The sequence below is a fragment of the Eutrigla gurnardus genome, assembly GCF_963514095.1.
Source record: "Eutrigla gurnardus genome assembly, chromosome: 1".
NCBI classification, from domain to species: domain Eukaryota; kingdom Metazoa; phylum Chordata; class Actinopteri; order Perciformes; family Triglidae; genus Eutrigla; species Eutrigla gurnardus.
The window spans coordinates 29,086,116-29,113,615 of NC_139915.1; the positions used below are offsets into that span (position 1 = coordinate 29,086,116).

The 27,500-nt window shown below is 44.2% G+C and overlaps 1 protein-coding gene across 2 annotated transcripts in view; it reads left to right on the forward strand.

Moving 5' to 3' along the window:
• The window catches only part of mpped2a (metallophosphoesterase domain containing 2a), a 61,114-nt gene extending 34,557 nt beyond the window's left edge, over nt 1-26,557 (forward strand). For both annotated transcript variants that reach the window (XM_084025837.1, XM_084025838.1), the window contains exons 5-7: nt 22,878-22,993; nt 24,249-24,362; nt 24,801-26,557. In XM_084025837.1, coding sequence (XP_083881963.1) covers nt 22,878-22,993; nt 24,249-24,362; nt 24,801-24,919 — 349 coding nt within the window. In that variant the 3' untranslated portion in view covers nt 24,920-26,557. The remainder of the gene's footprint in view (nt 1-22,877; nt 22,994-24,248; nt 24,363-24,800) is intronic.
• Nucleotides 26,558-27,500: the final 943 nt, after the last annotated feature.

Here is a 27,500-nt window from a genome sequence, read left to right on the forward strand (position 1 = left end):
GAGCACAGACGCTGTAACACACGGCTGAACGTGAATGCAAACATTTTTCAACTCTGTGTTGTTTTCGTTTGTCTGCGTTGCTGAGATCTCGACATTTGCGTCGGCTGCTTTTAGCTTAATCACCCCTAAGTCACCTCTTTGCCGGCGCCAGCCTCTGTCAGTTTGTGTTGGCCGTCTGCCCACACACACACCCACACACACACACACACACACACACACACACACCCACACACACACACCCACACACACACACACACACACACAGACACACACTGTTTCTCTGTCTGAGAGTGAACACATGGCGGCGTTGCCTGCGATGAGGCAATGGGCCCTGACAAATGTCCGTCACCATGAAGTCAAGGGCTTCGTGGTCGCCTGCCCTCGTTTCTCTCACTCTGCGGCTCACTCTGTTTATTTGGGGAAACTTTATGAACTTCTAAAATGTCACTTTATGGTGAAAAACGTGTCGTGAATGAAAATGCAATTAATTCCACATTCATCGCTCCAGTTTTACGAGAAAATTGCAACTTTTAAATTAGACAATTAAGAGTAATTACTGTTTTTTCCCCCCAAACACTGGGATATTTCTTTTATTTATTAAGAAAAAGTAAGTTTTGATTGATAAATTGTGGTGTCATTGCCAGTCAGACACTGCCTGAATAATATATTTGCTCACTTTTATGGAAAGTTTTCTTTCTCTTAGTTTAAACACAACACACACTTCTAGGACTGTCGGATGTTTTAGAATAATACACCGTTTATTTTTGTATGATTAAAATTAAATTATGACTGGAATAAATGGCCCATTAGTCAAACAGAATTTTAATCTGCAATTATTCATAATCTTTCAAGCAAAAATGCCAAACTTTCCCTCCTCAAATATGAGCGTTTGCTGCTTGTCTTTGTCGTTTATGATAATAAAGTAAAATCGTTTGGGTTTTTGGCTGATGGCCAATTAAAACAAGTCATCTGCATGTCTTTAACTGGGGCTCTGGGACGTCAATTGATTTATGGATCATCTTAAATTACTGACCCAAATGTGATCAACATGAAAGTTGCTTTTGAAAAAGTCCTCGATTAACTCCAAAAATATGACAGTTTGCTGCAGCAGAATGTGAGATTTCCTGGACGCGCACACACACACACACACACACACACACACACACACACACACACACACACGATCCATGACAAACTGACAACAATTATAAGTATTTTAAAGCCACTTTGTCTCTATATAATCCAACTCTGCTGATAAAGACAAACAGTGTTGGAGCCTCATTCTCACTGGAATTCAGGTAAACAGCGTTTGTTTGTCTTAAATACACCGACTTAAATACAGGCTATTGATTCAGGAGTTATTACGCAGATAAGAAATCAAAGAGATAAGAAAATGCATATGTGCAACCGAATCAATATTTCCTTTATCCCTCGCTGAGGATTACATGTTAAAACACCTTTTGTTCCAAAGTAAACATTTTCATAATGTGATCAGATAAACACATTTTTTAAAGTAAGCTACAACAAAAGCAGCTTTCCTTAAAAAAAAAAAACTTTTTCTGAAATGAAATGTTTTCCGTCGACAGCCGTGTCACATTAATTACAGTAATGTTTCAAAATTAATGAGATAATGATTTATTGATGTTAAAATGTGACACCTTTGCTTAATGGAGCGTATAATAGAAACCATCCAGCATCTGTTATCAGGGCCGGGTTGTGCTGGACTTCTCCTGCTGTGTGTGTCAGCGTGTGGAAGTGTGTGTGTATTGCTGCTATTGTTGTTGGCACTGCTTGGTGCACCCATGGGTGCTGGTGCAGCTGCAGGCGCTTGTCAGGTTACCGATGCGGGGGACTGTATGGAGCCTCCTGCAGCTGGTGATGAAGGCTGAGAGGAGGAGGAGGAGGGGTGGTTTGTTCATGCAAGCTGTCAAGGTCTGCAGATAGAGTGTGTGTGTGTGTGTGTGTGTGTGTGTGTGTGTGTGTGTGTGTGTGTGTGTGTGTGTGTGTGTGTCAAAGGAGTGAATGAGAGGGTTAAGTGATGGATTTGTCACCGCGCCCTCTCTCTCTGCAGCACGCCGGCTCACAGCGTATCCTGCTAAATGACTCACTCTGCACACACACACACAGACTCACACACACACACAAATGCACACATTATGCAACAAAAAAATATGAAACGCAGTCAAATTTAAAATTGCAACATACTGTAAAACCAACAAACATGGTCACCGAGGTGTTTAATACAGAGTACGTGTTCCTCGTCTCCCTGACTCCTCCCGGTTCACCGGCTCCCAACCCCAAGGTGAGCCCCCAATATGTCAGAGGGAGAGTGATGGGCCCTCGCCTTCGTTTAATAAAGCTCTCCTCCGCGGCCCCCGTGTGCATCAGTCACCGACCGGGCAGCCAGAGGTCTGCCACGCGACGGCCAGCAGCTCCATCAAACACTGTCGGGGCCTGAAAACGAGCTGACGCAGCCCAAACGCTGCTCTGGACCCCGGCCACAAGACGACACTCGAAAGGAGGAGGGACGGGCTTAATTAATACACTATTCCAACCAAAATGTATGAATATTTAAACTCAGGAGAACCCACTCAATGATGAACTCCCATTATCAGTATACCTTTATTATTTTATTTCGTGTTAGCAAATCTTACAGTTAATTATCTTTCAAACTAAAACCAGAGTTGGTGACTGTTGGAACAGCAGGAAGACTTACTGTTAAAATGCCTGTTTTCTGACTGGAGTCTGGTGGCATATTAACTCTGTTTTCTAGTATATTAAATTACAATGTCCAAATCCCTGTTGATTTTATTCATTATAACTTTTCATAGCAGAGCATCGCACCATAGAAAAAGGAGGTGAAAATGAGTGTGTCCACCCGGGTGTCGTGTTTCCATCACCGATAAATAGCCATGACTACTGCCGAGTCGCTCTGTCCTGGGAATGAATGCCGATTTTATATTCTCACTGAAGACAAAAGCCAGATGTTAAAGGGTCTTAGTTGGGGTTTTTTATCCAGTGGGAAAGGGGCTTTAGTCTGGTGTTAACCCTTGACAAGTTGTTGTTGGGTGTTATTGGAAGGAAGGGGTTTTTGTTCAGTCAAGATGTGACGTTTATGAAGGGATTTGACTTTATCGTGACTTAAAACTGCTTCTCAAATCATCTGTTTGCAGATTTTATAGAAACAGGACCGTGTCCTTTTTAGTATAATATAATGTCCAAAAATATTTTTATTTTTCCCCATTCTAAACCGCTGCTTCTCTACATGATAAATCAGTGCACTTTGAGGATTGTGTTGACATTTTCTTGACTCTGTGGTGGATCCAATAAAAGAGTGATGGATCAGATGTCAGGATTTTGGATGCATTGATTGTTATTTTGGATTGGAAGGGTGCAGTATATCTTCTCTTGAGGACATTTTTCTCCTCTTTTTTTTTTTTGCAGTGTTATATATTTGAAAAAAGCTAAAGAAATGAAAAGCCAAAGATCACAGTTGTGGGTCATTTGACCTCCTGCTCCGCTCGTCTCTCCGCGTTATCGGAAGACGATGAATAATTTCAGGTCTCGTCAGCAGCCCGGTTCTAGTGTGAGGTTTTTCCCACCTTTTGGTGTGATGTAAGCCAAAAACAAAAAAGAGAAATGGTGCGCTCTGTGAATAATGGAGGGAGACAGCTGTGTTTCAGCCGCTGGTGTGTTTTTCTGCTCTGTAGTTGTGCAGCAGACTGTTGGCGCTGCTCTGAGGTCAGATCTGTGTGTGTGTCCCCGACTGCATGTGGACACACTGTGGTTAGGATACACACACACACGGAGCCTCCGGCTGGAAGGTAATCGGTCCTGTCGGTGTGTGTGTGTGTGTGTGTGTGTGTGTGTGTGTGTGTGTGTGTGTGTGTGTGTGTGTGTGTGTGTGTGTGTGTGTGTGTGTGTGTGTGTGTGTGTGTGTGTGTGTGTGTGTGTGTGTGTGTGTGTGTGTGTGTGTGTGTGTGTGTGTGTGTGTGTGTGTGTGTGTGTGTGTGTGTGTGTGTGTGTGTGTGTGTGTGTGTGTGTCTCGACGCTTCTTTCCCTTTTGATGGCGACACAAAGAGACGGAGTGCCGTCGCTCTTCTTCCACCTGTGTGACCAAACTTATGGAAACTAATGGATATGAAACATGCACGGGAAAAAAAACACATGGCATTTTAAGATAGCAGGGTGTTTTAAATATATATAATAATGTATATAATTTCACTCTTTGTCTGCACGTTGTGACGTAAATGTGACGAACTAGCGCCATTTGAGTCGCCTTGCTCTTTTCACCTATTATGGTTTCCTTCTTTTATCTGGAAGCCCTTGATTTCTTTCTGAGAAACAGGCATCCATCTGTGGCAGCGAGACACTTAACGCCGGGCTTAAAGGGAATGTGTCTCACAGCAACCGTTTTAGACGCGTTTTTATTCCATTTTAATTTTGTCGGCTTCCGAGTCTTAAGAAAATGGGACATAAGGAATTATGTAAGATTTCGGATTTAAAGGATATTGTTCCTGACTGAAAGTGTCATTAACTTACATGTTAGCGTATTTTTTTAATACGGTCACATCTGATACAATACATTGTAATTGTGTATTCAGCCTGTCTGTGTCCGTATTGACTAAACCACAAGACAAAGAGCAGCGGTGCAGTTTGTTAGGAGCGAGCATGTAAAGCCAATCAACTCCCGGAAACAACCTCAAAGAAGGTTTCTGGGCAGCCGGAGGTGGAGGAGGAGGAGGAGGAGGAGGTGGAGGAGGTGGAGGAGGTGGAGGTGGGTACTGACATCTGACAGCCAGCAGCTCCTTGCGTTTGGGAAAGCCTTACAACGGCGTAGACGAAGCTGCAGTGACCACGTGACGGCGTTGCCTCGCCTCCTCCTGCAGCCTGCAGTGTGTCTGACCTCCGGGGTCGATGTGCTGCTACAACGAGAGACCTCTGAGTCCATGTGACTCCTGTTTACAAGCTCTGGTTCACTTGTACTTGACCAAATACAACAAGGGACTCTTTTACACTGTGGTGGAGACCCTTTTTTTTCCCCGAGCATGATGAATGACTTTCTTCAGCACACTTGCTCCCTCTCCCTCCAATACTTTTTTTTTTTCTTTCTTCTCCTTGACTGGATCTCCAGGAAAACACACCAAGGTCCGGTTCCACTCTGCTTTAAAAGAACCGGACAAGTAAAGGTCAACAGCATGCCTTTGTTTTGGCGAACAGATAGCATCATTCATATGAGAGACGTACACGGGGAAGTTCACTGCGGTATTTATTTTTCCAGTGACATGTTTGGCCCTCGGTGATGGCCTTGCACCTTGGAAAGCGGCGTCCCCCGCTCTTTCCCCGCGCTGAAAGGGCTCTGAAGTGTTTCCTATAGATGTTCTGCTGAAAAGCCTTTCCTCTTCCTCCCCTTTCCTCTTTCTTCCTTTTCTATTCTGTCTCTATTCTTTCTCTCCCGTGTCATTGAGTGGATAAATGTGTGGAGGTGGGTGGGGTTTTTTTGGATTGGGAATTGGAGGAAGAAAAGGAGAAGGGGGGGCGGGGGGGGGGGACAGGTTAAGTAGGTGGAGGAGGGGCAGCAATTGCTTTGCCTTTCAGTCCGCTTCACAGTGGCTGGCTACCTGCTTATGTCGGCGGTTGCGTGGTGACCTTTGACCCGAGGGCTGGCGGGCTTCAGTGGCAGCGTCAGCTTTAATTAGAGGTCCACATGACTTGACGCTCCGCAGAGCCTCTGATCCTCCACCGCAGACGCTCAGATTCAGGACCCGGACCCGGCAGAAGGGCGACAGATGCATGAAATGACAGACAGGCACTTTACAAAAAGACTATGATTTAAAAATCAGCAATACTCGTTCTAATTCTACTTTTACATTTTTGTGTCGCAAAATGAAAATATGTTGAAACACACAACAACACAAGAGACTATAATAATATAATAATAATAATAATAATAATAATAATAATAATAATAATAATAATAATAATAATAATATAATAATAATAATATAATAATAATCTTTCACAAACAATAAGGTGTGCGATACCTTAATATACTTAACTTTTTGTTTTATTATGGTCTTTTTTCTTTTAAGCTTTTATTGACAGCATATGGGGAACTTTGAGATTGTTTTTAACAATAAAAAGTGTGTTACAAATAAAATGTATTATTATTATTATTATTATTATTATTAGACTGATAGGAAATGGAGAAAAAGGGGATAATAGATGTAAAAATGTAACATTTGTAAAATTGTAGCATTTTAAGATAGTCTGTGATTTGTTCCTAAATCATCAAATGCCAGGTTTTATCCATTTTTAGATTATAATTAATATTTTTGAGGACATTAATTAAAATGTTAAAATGATAGGAGCTCCAACAAAACAAAGTTGGTTATTTTGTCCGCCGGCGACGAACCATCCCTACTCATCACCATCAGGTTGCTTGATGCTAGCTGGTTTGTTTTTGGGAGTTATTTATAATAATAATGTTTCTGCACGTTTGATGAAAGGCTAACTAGGTAACAATGTGCAGTACATGCAGCCTCCGTCGTGGTGTCGGCATGGTGGCTCACCACTTTATTAACTAATCCAATGCAATATATTTGTTTTGAGACAAACAAAAGTTGAAACACTCAAATATGTAAACCCTTTAAAAAGGTAGTGTATTCCCTGTGTATTTTCTGAATTAACAGAATAACTTTGTGCTTCAAAGGGGAGACTGAGCTTTAATGTTCTTCTATTTGATCCCCGGATGCTTGATGTGAAGTTAATTTGGGAACGTGGGTCTCGTGGAGAGTGTCTGACCCATGAAACACTTCTTCCTGTAAGGAATCGTTTGTTTCCCTCTGCGGTTTCACTGCTGTTGGTTTTCTCTGGACTTCTGGTCTTCAAAGTGCGCTAGAGGATTAATTAGATTAAACAGTGTTTGCTCCCTCCTTAAAGTGTTTGTGTTTTCTCCTGCAGGACTGTGTGGCAGTGGGGGGGTTTGTGTTTCTAAAGAGAATAATCAGTCGCATTAAGGCGTAATGAGGGGGATTGGTTGGCGGTTGGAGCCTGTGGGACCAGGCTGCTGTTTGTGGCTGCAACGTGAATTCACGCAGTGTTGATTTGCTGTGTAACGTGTTAATGTGAGCCCCCACACCTGGTCCACGCATTAAACCTGACTCCTCTGAGGCTGATGTTTCTCTGATGAAACACATTAAATTAAGGAATCGGTGCTCGATAGAAAACTGGTGTATATACAGGTACAGTTTTTAAGAAAAGCCTGACAAAAGGGGCAAAATAATTGAAATCAAACTTTTTCTTTATGTTTAGTTGTTGGCTGATTTTAATAAGGGATGAACTGACCGTGAAATTATAGGCAGATAGCAATGTTTTTGTTGTGATTGTTGTTTACCCCCTCTTTTGTGCCGGCGAAACAAAGACATCGCTATTATCAAACAAATAATTGAGCCGTTTTAAAGGCATTTCATCACATTGTCTTTGAATGAGCACAAATTCAATCATACAAATGTATGAAACGACATTTTATAAAGCCCCATTTCATATGAAAAAGATGATTAAAATAAAAGCTGCTGCTAAATTACTATTTATTTTATTTATTTATAACGTTTCTCCGACTGTAATTTGCACGGTAACCATCGTCATCCCAGAGTCGTGTCCAGCCACCGGCTTCTTCTCTGAATCAGCAGCTGGTTTCTCTTGTCTGAGTCCAAATGCAAATCACCACAACAACAAAAAATGATGTGGCACAACATTGGTGCAGTTCTTTTTATTTGGCGCTCAATAAGGTGAAAATATCAGTATCGTCGGATAAATCTGCCTCCGTTTTGTAGCGTCCTTGTAGAAGCCCTTAAAGGGGTTTTCACACAAAGGGGTGTCATTTTGACCTCCAGCCTCCGTTGGCATCACAGTAACTTTGGTTTGAAGTGGAATTACCAGCCGTTTAAACCAGAGCAGGGCGTCCTCTCCCCAGCATCGCCTGCAAAGGTGAAACATGGCAGAACTGACCATAGCAGCTGATTTTTGCATCAGCGACTGCTTTTACAAGTGATTTTCTTCACAACACAGATGCATCTTCCACGGGAGAGCGTTTGTCCGGGCCTTTGTGTGAAATTCTACTTTTGCCTGTGCACGGCGGTTGAATAATTCAGTCCGGTAAACACTGGCGCCATACTTTTAATTAAACCGGGAAAAGATTGTTGTCAAGCAAAAGGACAGAGATGTGAGAGAGAGACAGAGAGAGAATGAACAAGGGATGAAAAGAAAGCCGGCGTCAGGAATACAGCGGGGGATTAAAGACAGTGAGCGAGTGTTACAGACCCCTGGCCAGTTTGCTGCTGTAATGAACATTAGGGCTGCGGCATAAATTTAATGACCTGTGAAACAAACAGCGTGGCTGAGACCAGCGCCTCTGAATGCTAAGTGGCTCTATTATTAATACCAGCTCAGAGATGCCACTGTGTAAACACACAGAAAGTCTCTTTCCCCTGCGAGACCCGTTAAGCACACGGCAGCCGCGCTCCGCCGCCGCTCTTTCAAAACGGGGTCACGGTTTTTTTCCTTTTGTAACCTGTGCAATGAATGCCACGTCGCCGCCGTTAACAGCATTCCTGCGCTAACTAACATGAATGGCGTCGCAGCTAATGGCGGTGCAGGTGAGTCACCTTGATAAGGAATAGCTTAGCGATGGGGCAGGTGAGCAAGTGGTGATAAATGGGTTGTTCCATCGCTGCTCAGAATGTTAACAGGCAAGCGAGTGAGAATGAATAGCAGAGTTCATCCTACGCCGTCTGGTGGCATGTCATCAATTAGTGCACGATGTGTTCAAAGAACAGTGATTCTATTCAATATATGAGGGCTTTTAAAACCCAAGCGTACTTGTTACTAATATGGTAAGTAAGGTGCAGGGGTTCGAGTACGATAAAATTCCTTCTCACGATTATTTTGGTTCATATTGAGATCACAAGTATTCTTAAAGATTTGGGGAAACTTTGCCATTAAATGCATAAATGTGTTGCACTTTGAAAGCAAAATGAAGAGGCGTCGAATTTTAGGCTCTTGCAATGATTTTGTGCTCTCGTAAACAATTTAATCGAATACATTGGCGAGTTCCCCCGCCAGCGGCAGGAAGTTCCCACGAGGGGATCCTCCCACGCCGTGTATCCATCCCTGACCCAGAGAGCAGGGCGGAAAACGCTCCGCCGCGAAGAAAAAAAAAGTCCACCGCATTCACACAGCACAAGACAAAAACGAGCACACGAAGAAGATGAAATACATATTTGGCGATTCTGTTCGCCCCCTGAAAAACCTTGTTTACTTCTCCAAACACACCAGGGCTGTGCCTCGTGGCTGTTCCCAATTGCCTTACATCTCGCTTTTTAAACTAATAATGTGTCAAATTGGAAAAAGCAAGACTCAAAAAATGCAGTTGTCATGGGATTTTTGTGGGAGTTAGAGAGCAGGTATGGAGGGGGGGGGGGGGGGGGGGGGGGGTTCTGAGTATGATTAGGAGCGATGCAGGCTTAATCAAACGATCCTGCACAGCGGGGGGCACAGGGGAGTGTAGAAGAGCCCAGAGCTCACCAGATGTCTGCGACATGAGGAGGGATACATGACATGAGGAGGTTTGCCCGAGGCTATAAAATGCAATCACAATCCCCTGGAAGGGTGCCCAAGATGGCTCGGCAACCAGCCGGGGGAGTAAAGGCGATCCGTCAGCAGACGGCCCCCTGCTCCCCCCCCACCCCCACCCGCTGAACCCCGACCTCGGGCTACCTGCTCGCTCAACGGCGAAGATGCTAAAGAAAACTCCAGGCTGCTCTTTCAGCGGGGTGCACAGCGGTGGGTTTCCATCATTATCAACACTGTGCTCGTGGTTACTGTACAGGGGGGGGGGGGGGATGTCTCTGACATCTGAATCTTCCCATCTGTTTGTTGTGTTGTTTGCTGTGTGGATGTACTGGCAGATCCTGGACCCAGCAGGACTCTATCTTGTTTTCCGTCCCACGCTGCGTCTCCGGCTACGAGGGGATAAATATTTGAAAAGCAGAGGACGCCCCTGTCCCCCCCCCGCCCCCCCCCCCCAGCTGCAGTGGCCTGAGGTGTGGCCGCGCTGCATTAGCTGCACTTCTTTTCCCTAAACATAGATTTCAGCTGAAGGTGTGCCTGACTGTCCCGGCCATTATTCTCTGCAGAGGTTGGTGTGAAGATGGGGGGGGGGGGGTCTCCAACCTGAGTGCTGGAGCTGAACCTCGGATGAATAAGTGAAACCGTCAATGACAACAAGTCCTGATGTAAAAGTAGATCCTAAGTGCTGGAAGGGTTTGTTGTTGTTTTTTGATTGAGAGGAATGAGGTGTGCAAGCTCCACTGAATTTTCTTGCAAGTTTTAGGAGGAAGAAAACATTAATGATTTAAGATCGAGTGAAAAGGGGGAAAGAATATATGAGGCAACGGCTTAGTCAGACTGTTCAAAGTGTTATCTTTCCTCTAAAAGCAGCGCACACTTCAAGAATACAGTATAGCACATCACATGAGGATTACATACACACTGAAGATGGGTTAAACCATGTGTGGACACCGCTGTCCGTAAACATCTGTGTACTTTTAGACGTCTGGGTTTTTAATTGTTTGGACCCCTTAGTTCCAGTCAAGGGAGCTTGCTTGCCGTCATCGTCCTCCTCCATCCATCCTATAATCTGACACCTAACTCCCACAGTGCTTGGTCTGAACGTCTAATATCACCTTGGAGTTACTTGAAAGCCTCTCATTTTAATCACTTGGTATGAGTTACCACGCTTCCTCAAAATATTGAGGTAATTAAACTAGTGCTTCATAAATCAGCTTATTTAGACTAAAATTATTCTGAATGTGATAACGAGATAATCAAATTCCCCTTGACTCAAACGTATCTAATAACATGAATAATGAAAGTTGTATTAGTTGATCACACGATGTCAGTGTAGGATCTACAGAAACTGGATTTAAAGTTCAGCACAGCTGGAGCAGTTTTTCTAAGCGTTTTCCCGTCTCCCAGCTCGTCTCCCACCACACGCCGTGTGGCCCGTGAGGGAGATGTGAATTGTCTGTAGCGCCATCAATCACCGTGGTAACGACAGCTCCGTAAACAGAAGGGCAGCCTACCTGCTTGTTTCTGCTCGGCGGTGATAGCATTCACATCGTCCAGCGTGCACTTCCCTTTCCTTCCTGCCGACCTCTGCACAGCTTCAGTGGCGAGGACGAGACTCTGCTTATCTCCCACTGAATTTAGACACCCGACGTGGGTGGTAAGGAACACCCGGGCGTCTGCAGGGTCGTCAATAAAAAGTCATCAATGTCGGGAAAACGACCAACAATAGGAAAGTTATATTTAGGAAACGTATTTAAAGAAAATGTGGCATATTTATGGTCAAATGGAATGACTTATTGTCCAGTTTGATGGATGCAGGGCTGCAAATAACTGATTAATCTGTCGACCTTTTCCCCCCAAAACAATTGCATTTTAAATTAACTTTTTTGTTACGGAGTGAAATAGCCATTCATTCACTCTATTGACATTTCAGAAAAATATACGAGTTTTAAGAATGGAACTAAGCCAACGACGAGATGAATCTGGACCATAAATAATTTCATTCTGAGCAAAAAAATAAATGGTAAAGGGGTTAATATTTTTAAATTGAAGGAAATACTCATCCCATAAACCATTGCAAATGGCAATCACTGCGTTTGGAGGCTCTCAAAAAACTTTAAAGTAACCATCATGCCTTATTTCTCTCCATCAATCGTAGACATCACCGTTACACGTTAGGATTGTGGGTAGTGTAGTTTTTTAATGACACCGCCAATAAAGCATGTTTTCCTTAACAAGGTTGGTAACATACAGACTTCATCGGGAGCATGCACTATTTTTCTCGTGGTTCGTCCCACCTACGGGTGCTTCTGTAAAACTTTGTACAGGCTGCCCCCCGTTCAGCCTTGTGTGTTGTGTTTTGTCCGTGTTCCGGCTCTTTGTATACAAACCCACGAGACTAACAATGCCAGTTTGTGTGCTTTCCTGTGCCTATTGTCACCGCCGCGTCTCCGTGCCCCGGCTAGCGTCCACTCGTTGTTCAGGTCCACACAATGACCACGAACACAGAGCGCATGTTGTACGCGCCGGCTCGACCCCGGTGGCCCTTCCTGTTGCCTTTAACACCCCCTCCTCGTCCTCCTCCCTCAACCTTTGACCTCCTCTGCAGAGATCGGCCGGCTTTCCGTGTCGTGGACAAGGCGGGGTGTGCTCCTGGCCTTTTGACAGCAATCGGTGTGAACCTCTCCTAATCCTCAGGAGGAGTTATTCCACACTGACAAATAACAATGTTATCAAAGCAGCGATGCCATTAAACAGCGTGTTTTTGTAAATTACGTTTGTTTCTTCTTAATCTGACTGATGAGAAAAAAACAACTAGTGTGAAAGCTGTGAGGAAAAACAAAGTCAGGGCACGTTTGCTTTATAAAATATGTATATATTTGTTGTAATCAATGGAAGTGAGTTTCACTAATGCATTAAGTGCTTGCTAATTCCATTACTTTTAATCTTTAATTTTAATCTTTAATAGCATAAAAACTTCTCAAATGAATTCCTTTCGTTGAGGATAAGAAGTGAAATCACGGCCCTCCCTTCCAGAGTTTGTATCCATCACACGGTCGGCACAGCGTTGATTGAAAAGGCAACGTTTCAGTCGTTCATCAGACATGAAGCTGAAAACAACAATATCTTTATAGCAGAGCCACAGGCTGCAACAACCAATCAAACGGTGGCAACACCTGAGAAAACCGTTATGTGTGTCTCCTTGTGCACTTCACATCAAGGAATCACTATAGGAGGAAAACGATGGGCAATAAAAGGAGCCGGTAATGTAACGATACAATCTGCTCTCAAAAAAAAGAAGAAACCGTGTTCCTCTGCACCCTTCTTATAGGTTCGGGTATCAATAAACCAGTTCGGAGCTGCATAGAGAGGGTGAACGCTATTAATCCCCCAAAGGGGAAAACTGGCACGCCGCCATAAACAAAAAGCATGGACAATACTTAGACGATACGTCATCTACGCAGCAGATAACATCAGGCAGCGTCACTGAAGGGAAACGCTCCGTTTTATGGTAAAAACAACACGAGGGCCAGCAGAAGCCATGTACGCCGTCAATAAATACGATAGATTAGATCTAAGGCAAAATCATAAAAACAAAAAAAGCATGTAAGGAGTTCCAGCAGACAGGTACTGTCTTCAGTGGATCATTTTGGCGATAGGAGTTGCCAGTCTTCTTCTTCTTGATCAACTTATTGATCCTGTAGTGATTAAATACCGTGATGAAAGCATGTCCTTCATGATGAAACACCACCCAGACTGTAGAGTCCTCCTTCCAGTCCCGCTGGTTCTCTACACCCAGGGATTTGCATGAGGGGACCCCCTTCATCCACATCAGTAGGACATAGTGCTTAAATTGTTAATACACAACCAGCATTACACACCTGACTCTCTGAAAACAACGGTTGCTGGTGGAGGTGAATTGTGGGTAATGTAGGCGCCAGGTTTTGAGGAGGATGAAGAATCAGGAGTAACAAAATATGATCATTCTTAGTTCTTCTTCATCAGTTTAAACAATTTTTACTTTAAACTTTCCGCCAATGTTAAAGCATCGCTGGAGTGCCTAATCAATTAACTGCAGGAAAGGAAGGCTAACCCGACAAAGGCAACAAGAACGCAGAGTATGGTAGAGAAAATAGTGGACAATACGTTGAATAGTGAATGATTTTAGCCACAGTCTGGCTTTTTATTTGAGTAACAAAGATGTGGAAGCCTGAATGTCCCCAACGTCTAATGTCACCATTCTGGACTAATTTCTGTCAAAGCATCTCAGTATATTTTTACTCCCCCCTCCTGTTGAAGCTCTCTTTGTGTGTGAAGAGCAGCAGACCTTCAGCGTCGGGTCTGAATTGGAAACGACTAGCAGAGGCCAAGACGCACAAAAGGCTCTTTTTTAATATTTTTCCTTTCATCTCTTTTGTGCTCTGTGTTGTGTGTCATAAATGAAACGTGCAAGATGTTCAAACAGCTTCTTTAAAAAAAAACAAAAAAAAAAAACATTATTTTTTTCAATTAACTTGCAGACCTGCTCGCTGCGTAGTCTTTGTGCTGAGGAAGAAAAGCAGTGAGAGGCTGCAGCACTGAGAGACACACCTGTGTGACGGAGTGCCTTCAATCCATTTTCAGATCACCTTGTCCTGTTTGAAAATCCCACAGAAGAAAAGGGTTTCCTTGGAGCAGAGCTGGGAAATGAAACCATGCCTGTCAGTTATTGTCACTAAGGGAAGCTCACTCATTTCCCAGAGATATTATCCTCCCACCTGCCTCCCTCTCTGCCCCCCCCCCCTCTCTCACATTGTTCCCCGGGATCAAGTTCACGGAGGTCGGCTGCTGGAGGAGGGTAATGGGACCCTTGTTCCCCATGTCTCAGGGCAGGTTGAATGGCCCCTGCCCCCATACAGGCTCTCTGAATAGGACCCCTCCCGTTATTAGTCTGGTCTCCGGTTTCTTCTTCGGGCCATTACAATCCATATATTCATATTTTAAAGACATTCATAGACACACATCGCTGCTCCGGCCAAACCCCATCTGTCGGACTGGTGTTTATTTGAAGAAGTTTATTATTCTGATGCATTGAGATGAAACTTGCTGCAGTCTATGTGATGCTTTCAGGACATTCAGCTTAATGTTGAAGGGTCAAATGTGCCAGAGATCAATCAGGAGTCTGGTGGAAAAATAATTTAGCCTATTTTTTATATTTCTTTTGGGAAAATTTGGTGACAACAAAAAAGTCTGGATCTTTCCTGTGGGATTCTAGTAAAATGATTTCTTATTGTTATTAAATGAACAAATATATTTCATGCAAATATATATTTTTCCATGTTACCATGTTGCTGTGCATGAAAACGGTTTCCTTGCTCACTTTCTCTGCTGCAGACACACAAACACTTCAAATTTTAGTTACACTTTGCCGATATTAATTTGGCAGGACTCGGGACAGATGCATGCAGTCACACTTCGAGACAGGCAGTTTCAGTTACTGTAGTCTTTGGTGGCTTTGAAGTCTGTGCTAATCTAGTGTATCTCCGGCTGCAGGGAGAGAGAGGGAGAGAGGGAGGGAGAGAGGGTGGGGGGGGGGGGGTTGTTAAGAAGGAAGTCTCTTAGATGTAATGATGGCAGGGGATACACTCTGAACATCTCTGCTCTCATTTGATTTCCTGCTACAATGTGGGGCACTTGCCCTTTTCGCTTCCTTTTTTTTCCCCCTCTTCCTTCCACTCCGTGATTCTCTCCGTCTTCACAAGCACTCAGACCTGCATGTAGTGGATCGCTGGAAGCTGCCGAGGTCGTCGCGAGCAGCTGTGTTTGCTGTGAAACGTCTGCTGGCTGATGCAGCGGTTGTTTTACATTAGCGGCCTGCAGGTCAAACTGCAGCTGGCTGCATCTCAGCGTGGAGACGAGCCCTGGGGAGAGGGAGAGAGAGAGTGTGTGTGTGTGTGTGTGTGTGTGTGTGTGTGTGTGTGTGTGTGTGTGTGTGTGAGTGAGTGTGTATTTTTGTGTGAATCAAACCCGTCCCCATGGTTGTAGCCTTTCCTAAGCGGGCTAAGTCCGGTGGCTAACCCTTAGCGCCTCTGCGCTTGGCAGTGTGACTGCAGCGAGATTAATCCATTCCACACTCCATCAGTCACTGGGCACAGGTTATTAGTGCCGGGGCAGACCGGAGCACACAAACACACACACACACACACACTCGTACATACACAGCCCCTTCACCCTTGTGACTTCGCCTTCTACCTCGTCCCCAAAGTTTGCAAAGGTGGCCTTGGTGTTGAGAGGCCATTTGTCAAAACCCAGCCAGTGTCTCCACTTGGCTCCTTTTAATAAGGCTACCTGGTCTCTGGGATAACTCACACACACACACACACACACCTACACAAGAGCATACACACATGCACACACACACAGGGCATGCACTCTGCTTTGCACATACTCATACAGCTCTGAGTGTCAGGTGGTGCGTCCCGTGGGGCTTATAAAAGTCCCATTAACATGGCCCTCCTCATTGGTTCTGACAGGTTGATCAATTAGACGCCTCCCCCCACTGACCCTGGGGCCGCTCTGACTCAGAGGTCAGACGCGATGGATCGCTGGACTCACACACACACACACACTCTCCCTCCTGTTATCTCCAGGCCGGTCTCAGTGCGGCTTGTTCACCCCGTCATGTGTTCAGAGCCTGATATCCCAGGGTGCAGCTGCTCTCCGGCGTTTAGGCGGAGGATCGTACTTTACCTGCGACGTGTTTGGATCTAATCTCTGCTCTCGACACGACCAAAAACACATGCACGGCACTCCGTCTCGCCCTGCGGGGACACGTCCATGTGTTATTGTACTATTCTATTGCAGAGCGAATGTCCTCTTAGAGACGTGGGGATTCTTCTCATGGGAGGAGTTGCCATTTCGCCGTTTTTTTAAGGGTCTTTTTGAGCGTTTCTTCCTCTTTTTTATGCTTCCTTTCTTAGATTTGGACATCATTCCTCTCGTTGATAGCGTTTTATTGCGCACCCTCATTGCTCAGGTCTGAGTGCACTCAGACATTGCTGAAATGGCTTTCAGTCTAGAAGAGCAGGGCTGTGAGCGGTCAGACGATCACAGAAGGGACATTTTCTTTAATGCATTGAGGAGAGTTTCTGGCGAAAGCGAGCCCCCGATTCTTAACCGTGCCTCTGTGCATTCTGGTCCGCTTCCTGCCCGGGCGATGAAACAATCTACTAGTTTCACAATAATATTTTTGAAATGGTTGATCAATTGTTTAGGAATTTGATTAATTCAGTCTGATGACATTTGGAAATTCTAGAAGCAGCTGCAGGATTTAATTATTTAATACCCATTCAAGCTTAAATAGGAAGTTAGTTACTTAGTGTTCTTAATTAGACTGTTTCCTGTGAATCAAAATTCATTCCCATGAATGCTGCTCAGTGTAATCGCAGTGACCGGCGTGTCTGCCAATAATTCATTCCCTATCCATTTGGTGACCTTTGCTCTGGTGGAAACCACTGGTTCTGAAAAGTGTTTTAAACTTGCATTTTCTTTGCTGGCCATCAGGGGGCGACTCCTCTGGTTGCACAAAGCAAAACTTCTTATTTTAGATCTGAAAACGTGAGATCTCGGTTACCTGACCACATTTACTGTGAAACCTAAATCCTCTAGCACCTTCTCAGAGAAAACCGCTAAGACTTTAATACTCTGACCTTGGTGAATATTAAGTAGAAGAATCATGGTTTAGTCTGTCTTTAAACATGTACAGTGTGCAGCCTTTACGGGTGCAGTCATCTGGATCTTTACAGGTGTAGTGATACGGACAGACAGATGTCCAGTCCTTCCAGCTTGAGTGTTTATCGGAGTCCGTCCTGCTGCTGGGCATCAGCTGTTTACGCTGAATGGGACACAAGCTGAGGTGGCTGAGAGTCTGCACCGTGTTTGGTAAACAGTGTGCTTCTGAACAGGGTAAATGAAGGTGTGTGTGTGTGTGTGTGTGTGTGTGTGTGTGTGTGTGTGTGTGTGTGTGTGTGTGTGTGTGTGTGTGTGTGTGTGTGTGTGTGTGTGTGTGTGTGTGTGTGTGTGTGTGTGTGTGTGTGTTCATGTGTAGTTGAGGAGACGGGTAACAGAGGGCTTTAATATCAGCTTGTTGGCAGAAAGAAGGGAGGAATAAAAGCATTTGTTGTGCTCGAGAGTGAATAATCCAAAGGTAAGAAGGAGGGAAAAGGAAATTGTCATCAAAATGTTTGTTACTGTTATTATTTACTTTATCAGAAAATATCAGAGTAAGAGAAGTAGATGATGAATGCATACTCATATAGCAAATAGGTAACTGCTCGGTGTTAGACAGCATGCAACATAAACCTGTATGGAGTCGGTTGAAACAAGTCTGCTAAACTACAAGATCTGTTATTATATGGCTGGAGAAGACTATTATACTGAGGCAGATGGCCGCCCACCCAGAGCCTGGTTCTGCTCGAGGTCTTCTCTCTGTGAACGGGAGTTTTTCTTGAGTCTTCTCCGTTTGGAAAGAGCCATCAGATAACTTCTGTTGTGAGCTGCAGCTGTTTGAATGAGAGTGACTCGACTCGACCTCATCACAATGTTGGTGCAATAACACATGAAATTATCAAATAGACATTCAGCTCTTTTAACTGGAAAGGATGTGCAATATGAATAAATTCACACATGATGATGACAAAGTAGACCTACCTGCTTCTGGTCAAGAAAATGTGGGCAAAATGAGTTAAATACATGAATAACTCTGTGCTATTAATCATAAACACATTGGTTGTATATATGAGATATAGGGCTACTTATGTTAATTATAATTTAAACTATATAAAAATATTTTCTCAAATGACCGTTTCCAGGGTCTTCAGTTTACAATTATTTAAGACTAAAACTAGGACTGTTTTTCACCTCAATATCAATTTGAACAACCGAATTTGAAACAAACAATAGTACGTTTATGATCATATCAGTACAATGACAGCACACAGCGAGACAAAAGAAATCTATTAAATTATCGCTCACCCCAAAATGATTTTGGGGTCGTTGACACAGAAACGTCAGAGAGGCGGCTGATCCAGTGAGGTGTAAGAAAATTGTTAAAATGATCCATTAAATGAGGGCGGAGTCGAGTTAAAGGGTGTAATGAGAAGGGGTGGGGGGGTATCATGGCCTCATGTCCAGGGACCCAGAGAGTGTAGTCCGGGGGGGGGGCAGAGGGGTTAAGAGCGGTGTCACGCCCAGAGAGACGCGGCGCCGCCGTCCTAATGATGTCCACCGGCCTAATTGAATATTGACGTTCTGCACACGAGAGGCTAAATGCCTTCTGTCTGCTTCACCTCGGCCCGCGGTGCAGATTTTTAACCTGTTTCCTCCGTCTGATTCCTTTGGGGGGGCAGTAAATGTCACAGTAGCCATGGTTACCGGCTTCTTCGTCCTTTTGTTGCAGCGTTTTGTGCGTCACAAAGAAATAGTTTCTAACAGTGAGTTTGTGTGATGTTCTTACGCCTCCTTTTGTATATATATATATATATATACTATATATATTTTGTGTGTATATGTATATATATGTATATTTTATTCTTCTCTGAACATCACCTCCTTCATCCCTTTGTTGTTATTCTCTTACCTCTTGCTTCTATTTCCGTGACGCTGTTTTACTTCCCACTGTGCGTCTGCCTCCAGACGCTTCTCCTTTGTTGCCACGGCGACGCGCTCCAGATGGCAAGTGTCAAGGCAAGACCGGGGCTCCGAATGTAGTCTGATCTCACACACACACACACACACACACACACGCACGCTGTTCTACATGCACACACTCTGAGAACAGACTGAGACACTGGCAGTGTACATTCTGTTCAACACACACATCCTACTCAGATGCTGGTCAACGTGCCCACGACACACACACACACACACACACACACACACACACACACACACACACACACACGGCAGTACTGTATAATAAAACCTGTGTCACAGCCACACAGGAAACAGTCTCTCCTTTATGTGACCGGGATGTCATTAATCTCGGCGGAGGTTAACAAATGCACTTGCATGGAAGGTATATTTCATAGGCCGACAGCCGACAATGGGGCCATTGTGGCGTCGAGCTGCAGCGCCTCGCTCTGCGTTCAGTCAGGACCTGTTTCTGGTTGGCTGCCGGCTCCGCGGCTCATGTCCGGGGTTATGTTTCATCTCCCCCTAGATGAATGTGTTTATGTGGGAGAAAACATGTGAAACACGGAGCAAAGTCGCCGGCCCCGGCTATTTATTTGGTTGGGGTTTTTTTCTTGCCGGAAATCACGATTTATTTTTTTCCTGAAAAAATAAATGAGTTCAGACATTTTTCAAAGTTTGGCCTTGTTGCTATTAGTCAAAACTTAGAGCCCTGTTTTCTGTGTGCAGCCGAGCAACCAGGCTCTGATTCACTGCTTTCTTAGTCTCTCCGTGTCCACCGCCGTCGAGGCCGCCGCCGCCGCTCCTGCAGAGCTGGTTCCATCCATGAAGTGGCAAGTCTTCCCAGTAATCCATTAGACTTCCATTAGCTCCGATTTGTGTGATTAGTTCTAATTAATCAGTTCAGTCTGTGGCCTTCACTCCCCCGTGCGCTCCTCACATTTCATTTTTAACCTCATTTCTCAGCTCTCCACCGAGCGGGAGAACGAGGCAACGACTGAGCGAGCAAATCAAAGAGCGAGATTCGGGTCCACACACACACACACACACGATACCGCTCCAGCACCAGACCCCAAACTAGACCACGTTATAATGCTCTTTTCTCTCGGCATGCAGAATTAATAGGATTTTTTATTTTAGTCTTATTTTGAGCGGAGGTACCTCGGGAGCCTCGGTTGCTCTTTTTTTTTTTTAATAATCCAGGAGCGGTCGAGATCTCATGTTTTACACATCTCGGGCCCCGGTTAGCCCTGATCGGCCCTCCTGTGGAACAGTGAGTATTGATTAGCAGCAGAGCGTTCATCCCTCACTGTAACAAAGCCTATTGATGTTCGCTGGAGCCCCTGATTTCCCTTCGGTCAAAATAGCAGACGCCATCGCTAAGTGACTGGACGCCGCTCCGAAGGCCGGACCCTGAAATCATCTCTTCGTCTGTCGCTCCTTTTGTTGCGGCCGAAACTCTGAATCACGAGTTAAAAGATTTCTCTTCGGGGCTTGGTGCAGCCCGGTCAGTTTATATACTGAGGTATTATGTGGTGATAATCTATCTTCCTCTCCTCTGTTGTCAGCCTTCTTCTGCCATTACAACTATTGTGATAAATGAAGGCTCAATTTATCAACCAGCCTCTACTCGATTCTCTTTCTCTCAGCCCCCCTCCTCCTCCTCGGTTTCCCCGCCCCCGCTCCTACGTCTAACCTCTCTGCATGGTTCGGTTTATTTCTTCATCCGTTTGCACCCCCCACCCCCTCCCTGCATCCATCCATCCCTCATTCCCACTCAGCCAGATCGAGGCTTTCTTTGTGTCTGCTGGGGAATGCTGAGATGCTGCCTGTCACCCTTGGAGCCGCAGACTCCCATCCAGGCTGCCGGAGGTGGCCCGGCTGCTGTCAATCAATCTGCAGCAGAGGGGATGGGGGGGGTGATGTGATGTGATTCCCTGCTGCTTATAAATGCACTTCTTCTTTTTCTAGAAAGCCAGCGCAGTCAGTCGCATATAGTTTTTGCTTCTTAAATTAATGGAACTTGATTGCTTGAATTTAAAGCTCCTACTCTGGTGCATCAAACCAAGCGCTCTCCCTATTCTAAACAGCCTGACGCGTGTTTGTTTTTCAAGTTCAAGCAGCTCATGCAGTTTCACTTTGTGCCGTGGGCGACCTGCTAGTGATTTACTGCAGATGCATGCCCTTGTTTTCCACGTGTGTCACGTTGTAGCATCATCATTCAATCAGTTTTATTTGAATTCATTGGGTCACTAGAAAATAATATTTGTGATTATCATCCAGCACAGTTTATTGTAGAAATACAGTATTTATAGGGATATAGATATTCCCCTGCTTTTAAGAAAAACAATGATATTGTTTGATAAATGCGATGATATATATGAATATATATGTAAGTATGCATATGTTGCTCACAGAGAGGCCACGATGTATAAGCAGTAAGTGCTATTTTACACAAGGGCACGTTGCGTTCAATAAATCAGATCAATCAGCTGGCAGTAACTGCCCTTGTATGGTCTCGCCACCGCCGACTGTCACATTTTATATTTTGTTGCCTTTGCGAGAGCCCGATGATTGATGGCTGATGGCTCACCGCGATAGGAGTTTTGGTCCGGCTGCTCCTTGTTGATGGAGTCGGAGGCAGACTTGTGTATTCTGTTGGAGTGAGATGAGATGCGAGCAGAGATTCCTGGGTTTTTTTCCATTTTTAGTCACGACTTGTTTATCCCGAAGCTTACAAATCACCTTGTTTACGTTCCCTGGCTCGCCCCGTTATGTTTGGTTTCAAACCACAGATTTGCCAAATAGGTGCGTTCTCTAAATGAGTTTGGGCTGCATGGGTAATTATGAGGGCCGTACCGAATACGCCGAAGCTTTATTCAAATTATTATTCAAATGAATCGCTTACAGAGACACACAGCAAGCAACTTGGCAAAAATAATTATTAAAAAAGATAGATGTAATCATTTCCAAAATCCCCAGCATGCTTCACTCTTTATTTGTTGCCGTTTAGCCTTTCAAAAACCACATTCTGCTCTCCCACAAGCCCCTGTATTACCAGGGCGGGCTAGCAGCAATGTAACAACATCATAATTTACATTTATTCATAACCACAATAACACCAAATCACACGTGCAACAATGCGGTAAACAGACTGAAAGGTGTTGAATATCGTTCTGTGATTTCTGGATTATCACGGCCAAGGAGTATCGCGATAATCTCGTCATATCGCCCGAGCCTATGAATTATTTGTAGTGATTTTCAGCCCTCTCTCTTTACGTGCACAGCCTTTTAATTCACTTTTGATGTGTACGTCTAACCTATTTTAACCAATTTTTCATTCCTGGCAGGAAAAACGTAGTTGATTCCCAAACATGCATCGGCATCGAAGAAACGGATTCTGGGTGAAGCTGTTTATGAAAAAACAAGATAATGAATATTAAAACGAGAGTTTCTTGCCGCTGAAATAAAGGTGTATAAATGGAGTCATGTATTTGGTTTGGGTTTTGTGCCATAATCACGGCAGAGCGTGTCTCCGGAGCGTTGTTAATGTGATCCCCCTCCCTCCGTCTCCGCAGGACTCCGTGGTTTAACGGCTGGGGGTTCAACCTGCCTCGGGGTCAGTCTCTGCTGGATAAATGGAACCAGGTCCCCGAAGGCATCGACATCCTGATGACCCACGGACCTCCGCTCGGTGAGTCCAATTAACCAATCACAGCCTCCTCATCGCCATAGCTAATGAGGTTATACCCCATTATTCAAAATCTGGATGGAGTCACTGGAGGCGTCGCAGCAGGCGGGGTGTGTGTGTGTGTGTGTGTGTGTGTGTGTGTGTGTGTGTGTGTGTGTGTGTGTGTGTGTGTGTGTGTGTGTGTGTGTGTGTGTGTGTGTGTGTGTGTGTCTGTGTCTGTGTGTGTGTGTGTGTGTGTGTGTGTGTAGAACGAACACAGTCTTATTCACTATTTGTGTTTGACTTAATGAAAAAAGAAAATGCATATTTGGTTTTCGCTGCAGACTGATTCAGTTTTCCTTCTAGTTGTTTTGAGCCCCAGTTGTTGGTGTTTTTTTTCTTTTCTTCTGCGCTTTCCATCTGGCTTTATTGAGTGATTTCCTTCCCTCTCACCTACGGAGATTTGCTGCTGCTTCTCCGGCAGCCGCTGTGGCCGTTTGATTGCATGGAAACTCGATTTTGCAGCAGTGTGACAGACGCTGCAAACGATTGGAGAGAGACCATGGGAGAGCAGAGCAGAGCTGGGGGGGGGGGGGGGTGAAGATGTCTCTTGGATAAAATCAGGGTTGCATGACTGTGGAATAAATGTGTTTTCATGTGCTAGAAGGTTGCTGCTAAACTCAGATGAACAAACAATAACTATAATAATGCATCGACCTGCATACTCACCAATACCCAATATCCCGTAACTTTTAGTCCATCACCATGCAGCATCACGAGGCGGTTGTGATGCATGTATAATAACATATAATAATTGCGCAAAGATTTCATGTCGGGGAGGAAGTCCAATATGACGAAGCATTTCCTGCAGCAGAAAACTGTAGCAAGATATGAGAATATCTGTCACTTAATTGTACATCTTTAATAATAAAAAAAAACTACATTTAGGAGAAATGACAGCGTATGGCAGCCTGACGGAGGCTACGTTCTGAATGCATATGAAAATGCATTGAACACACCTTATTGCAGTAACTTTATTGTACCTGCAGGACTCGTTGTCGGGAATGAAATTGTCAAATATTCAGTTCCTCTCGTTCTTCTGGTCACCGGTTGAGGTTTCTCTGCTGCTGCAGTTTAACTCGTGTGTATTTAAGGTAATCCGTGCTTCCAGTCTGTTCCTCCGTCAGGTGTAATAAATGCACTCGATGAAATGTATGAAACCACACCACGACTGTCTGGGGAGCTGAGAATCTTAAACTAACACATCCGATCCCTCCAGGTTTCCGGGACTGGGTTCCGAAGGAGCTGCAGCGGGTCGGCTGCGTGGAGCTGCTCAACACGGTCCAGAAGAGGGTGCGACCCAAGCTTCATGCCTTCGGAGGCATACACGAAGGTACTGAGAATAAGGGTCAGAGGTCAGAGGGGCAAAATCACTTCAGACCTCTGCTGACTTAAACTCTTTGTTTCATTCAGTCAATCGCAGACATGGGTGGATGTTTGTGAAAATATGACATTCTTTTCCATTACTATAGTTACCTCAACACATTCCACTACTTGCTTGCTAATTTTATTTTGTATCCATCTTCAGCTGAATCCACAACATCATCATCAAAACAATCCCATGTCTCATAAAAACACTTTTAAGGGATGTCAAAGAAAGATGACATTGTGTTTAAAAGCCAAATTCATTGCTTTAAATCCAAGCTATTGGTTGCAGAGAGGAGAAAAGAGAAGGAAGTGAAAGAAATCGGTCTATGAGACACAAATAGGAGATTTCGGGGGGAAGAATGCATGTAAAGCTTCCTGTAACGCTGCTTCCTTCTCTCTCCAGGCTACGGGATCATGACCGACGGCTACTCGACGTTCATCAACGCGTCGACCTGCACCGTCAGCTTCCAGCCCACCAACCCCCCCATCGTGTTCGACCTGCCCAACCCCTCCACCTCCTGAGACCAGAGGACGGGGGCGGGGGGAGGCCACCATAAACTACTTTATTTCTATAAATATGTCAAGTTTAAAAAAGAAAAAAAAAAAATTCTAAGTGTTTCTTTGCAAACTTTTTTGGTCTTCTCCCAGCTGTTGTTGAGATTGGGAAGATTTGGAGACCTGGGGGGGGGGGGGTTGTCTGGGAGGGTTTAAAGGAGAATACCGGTGATTTAATGTTTTTCTGGTTTTCTGCTCAGATTTTTTTCCCCTACACATTCTCCCTCAGGCTGAAAAATGTCATCATGCAGAATTCAACATTTTTATATCAACTCTGTTTCCAGAAACAGGAATAAAGTTTGATTTATCTCTCAAAAACACGCCGTAGTGCAGCAGAGGCATCTGGATCGGGATTCTTTCTTAGGATGAAGATTTTCGTGGGGTTATTGGTAAATACACTATTAATAATGGATGAATTAATATTTTTCCGAGGAACACACTTGTGTCCTCTCCGACCTTCCGTACCGTTGTACCATCATCATCTGCATGTCTTCATCTCTTCTAAAAGTTTTATTTAAATAAAGAATAAGAAAAAAACAAGTTGAAGTCTACATTAGTTATGCAATGCTACATGAGTTTGGGGGGGGATGTGAGACTGAGCTGAGTGACGCCGGTATTCTCCTTTTCCGGAGGGATTTTTGTGGTTAAACAATCTTGCTCTTGATAAATATTGGTCAGATCTGTAAGATAAATGATGCTTTGTGAATTTGTACAATTTCTTTATGTTTGGTTTGCATTGGCCGGACAGTGGATGCCATTGTTTTATGTTGTATCATCTGATATTTTGTGTTTAGGTCCTTTTTTTTTCTCGTCAGTTCCTCTTTTCTTATTGGCTGACAGGGACGCTGCCTTAAACTAGCTTTAATGTTCTCAGCTAGAGCCCCACTCTCTGCGAGCTCAGAGAAAAGTCCTTATTTATTACCCCGCTAAAAAAACAACACCTGACTAACGCAGGGACAGAAAGCTATCAAATTACAGCCCCGAAAATTAATTTTGTAACATCCCACTATGGATTTCTGATCTGATTCGGAAAATGTATGTATAAAAAATATATATATATTATATATTCATGTTGTAAAACATCTGTACTAAAGTTGTGTTTGACGAAGAAAAAAAAAGAATTGGTGCATTTTTTTCTGTGTGCACCTGTATAATTGACATGTTCCTTTAACGCTCCCATCAGATGCTCTTCAGACGTTTCTTTAATGTTTTTTGTATTAGACAATTCATTTTTGGATGAGAGAGGAAAATTTTGTCAGAGTCACAATCCAACAGGTGCCGGTTGTACCCCCAGCAACACGCCTGCCTAAACCTGGTGAAGTTGTCCTTTAAAAAGTGTAAATCTGATAGTATTTGTGTTTTATTGCTTTCTTTTTTTCTAATTTTGCACTGTGTGTAAATGCAATCTTGCTAGCACAAAAAAAAATGTTGCCAATAGTTGTCTCAACTTTGCCGCTGTAAATGCTCTTCCTGTGCTCTGTTCCTCTCTCGCTCTTTCTCTGATTGTATCCCTCTTCATGGAAAATGTTAGTTCTCTCTTTCAGTTCATTGTGATATATTTAGCTGCCTTTATATGCAAATAAAATTGCAAGATTTTTACTTATCAAGTCTGTCTGTCCGTTTTTGATTTATTTATTTTTATTGTGACTTGGTTAAGTTCACACTAAGTCCGTTTTTTATAGTGAAAAACTACGCGTCGCATTGTCTGTACGGTGGCCTCAAGGTGCCAAACGCATTATTTAAAAAAACAATATCAAAACAAGACACTTTTTTTTTTTTAAATAATATCGTCTTTTGCTGCGAGGACACGTTGCAGCAACAAAAGTTAGCAGTTTGCTAGAAGCATGACAGAGCTAAGTCCCGCCCTCAAACACAGACTGACCAATCACAGCGAAGCATTGGGTCCGTCACTTTCCATCCCACTCGCAAAGTGTGTGATTGGCTGCGTGAAATCCATCAAAGTGGAAAAGAAAGAGTTGTCTTATGTCTGCGTACGTCTCCATAACATATTTCCATCTTTGGTCAAAAGGCCAAGTGAAGTCATCATTCATTGGTCATCACAGCCGTGACCCGAGTCCAAGTCACATGATTTGAGTCTATATTTGTGCATTTAGATTTAATGTAAAGGAAGCTCGTTTTCACGTGCAAACCGTTAATAAAAATAATAAATGGCTAGAAACCACCACGTTTAGATTTTGCTGTTTTGACACCAGCAGAATTTGCATGCCATGTAAATATTGATGTTCATGGGTTCGGACCACAGCTGCGAGCAGGCTTGTCCTACTCACGCCAGCCATATGTGTGAAGTTATATAAATGTGTTCTCATCTGCACGGTCCGACATCGCAGCGGGCGCTTCGCCTCTACGGGCAGAACACCTGCTGGTCCTGATGGCGGCGAGGCCGCGGGAGCATCGCGCTCTAAAGGTCCCGACCCGCAGACCAACAGGAAACCCTCCCCCCGCCCACTGTGACGATGAAGAGAATCAAACTGTTAAAGCTGAAATGTGAAACACTGTTGACCTCTCCAGCTGTGAGGTTTATTTTGAA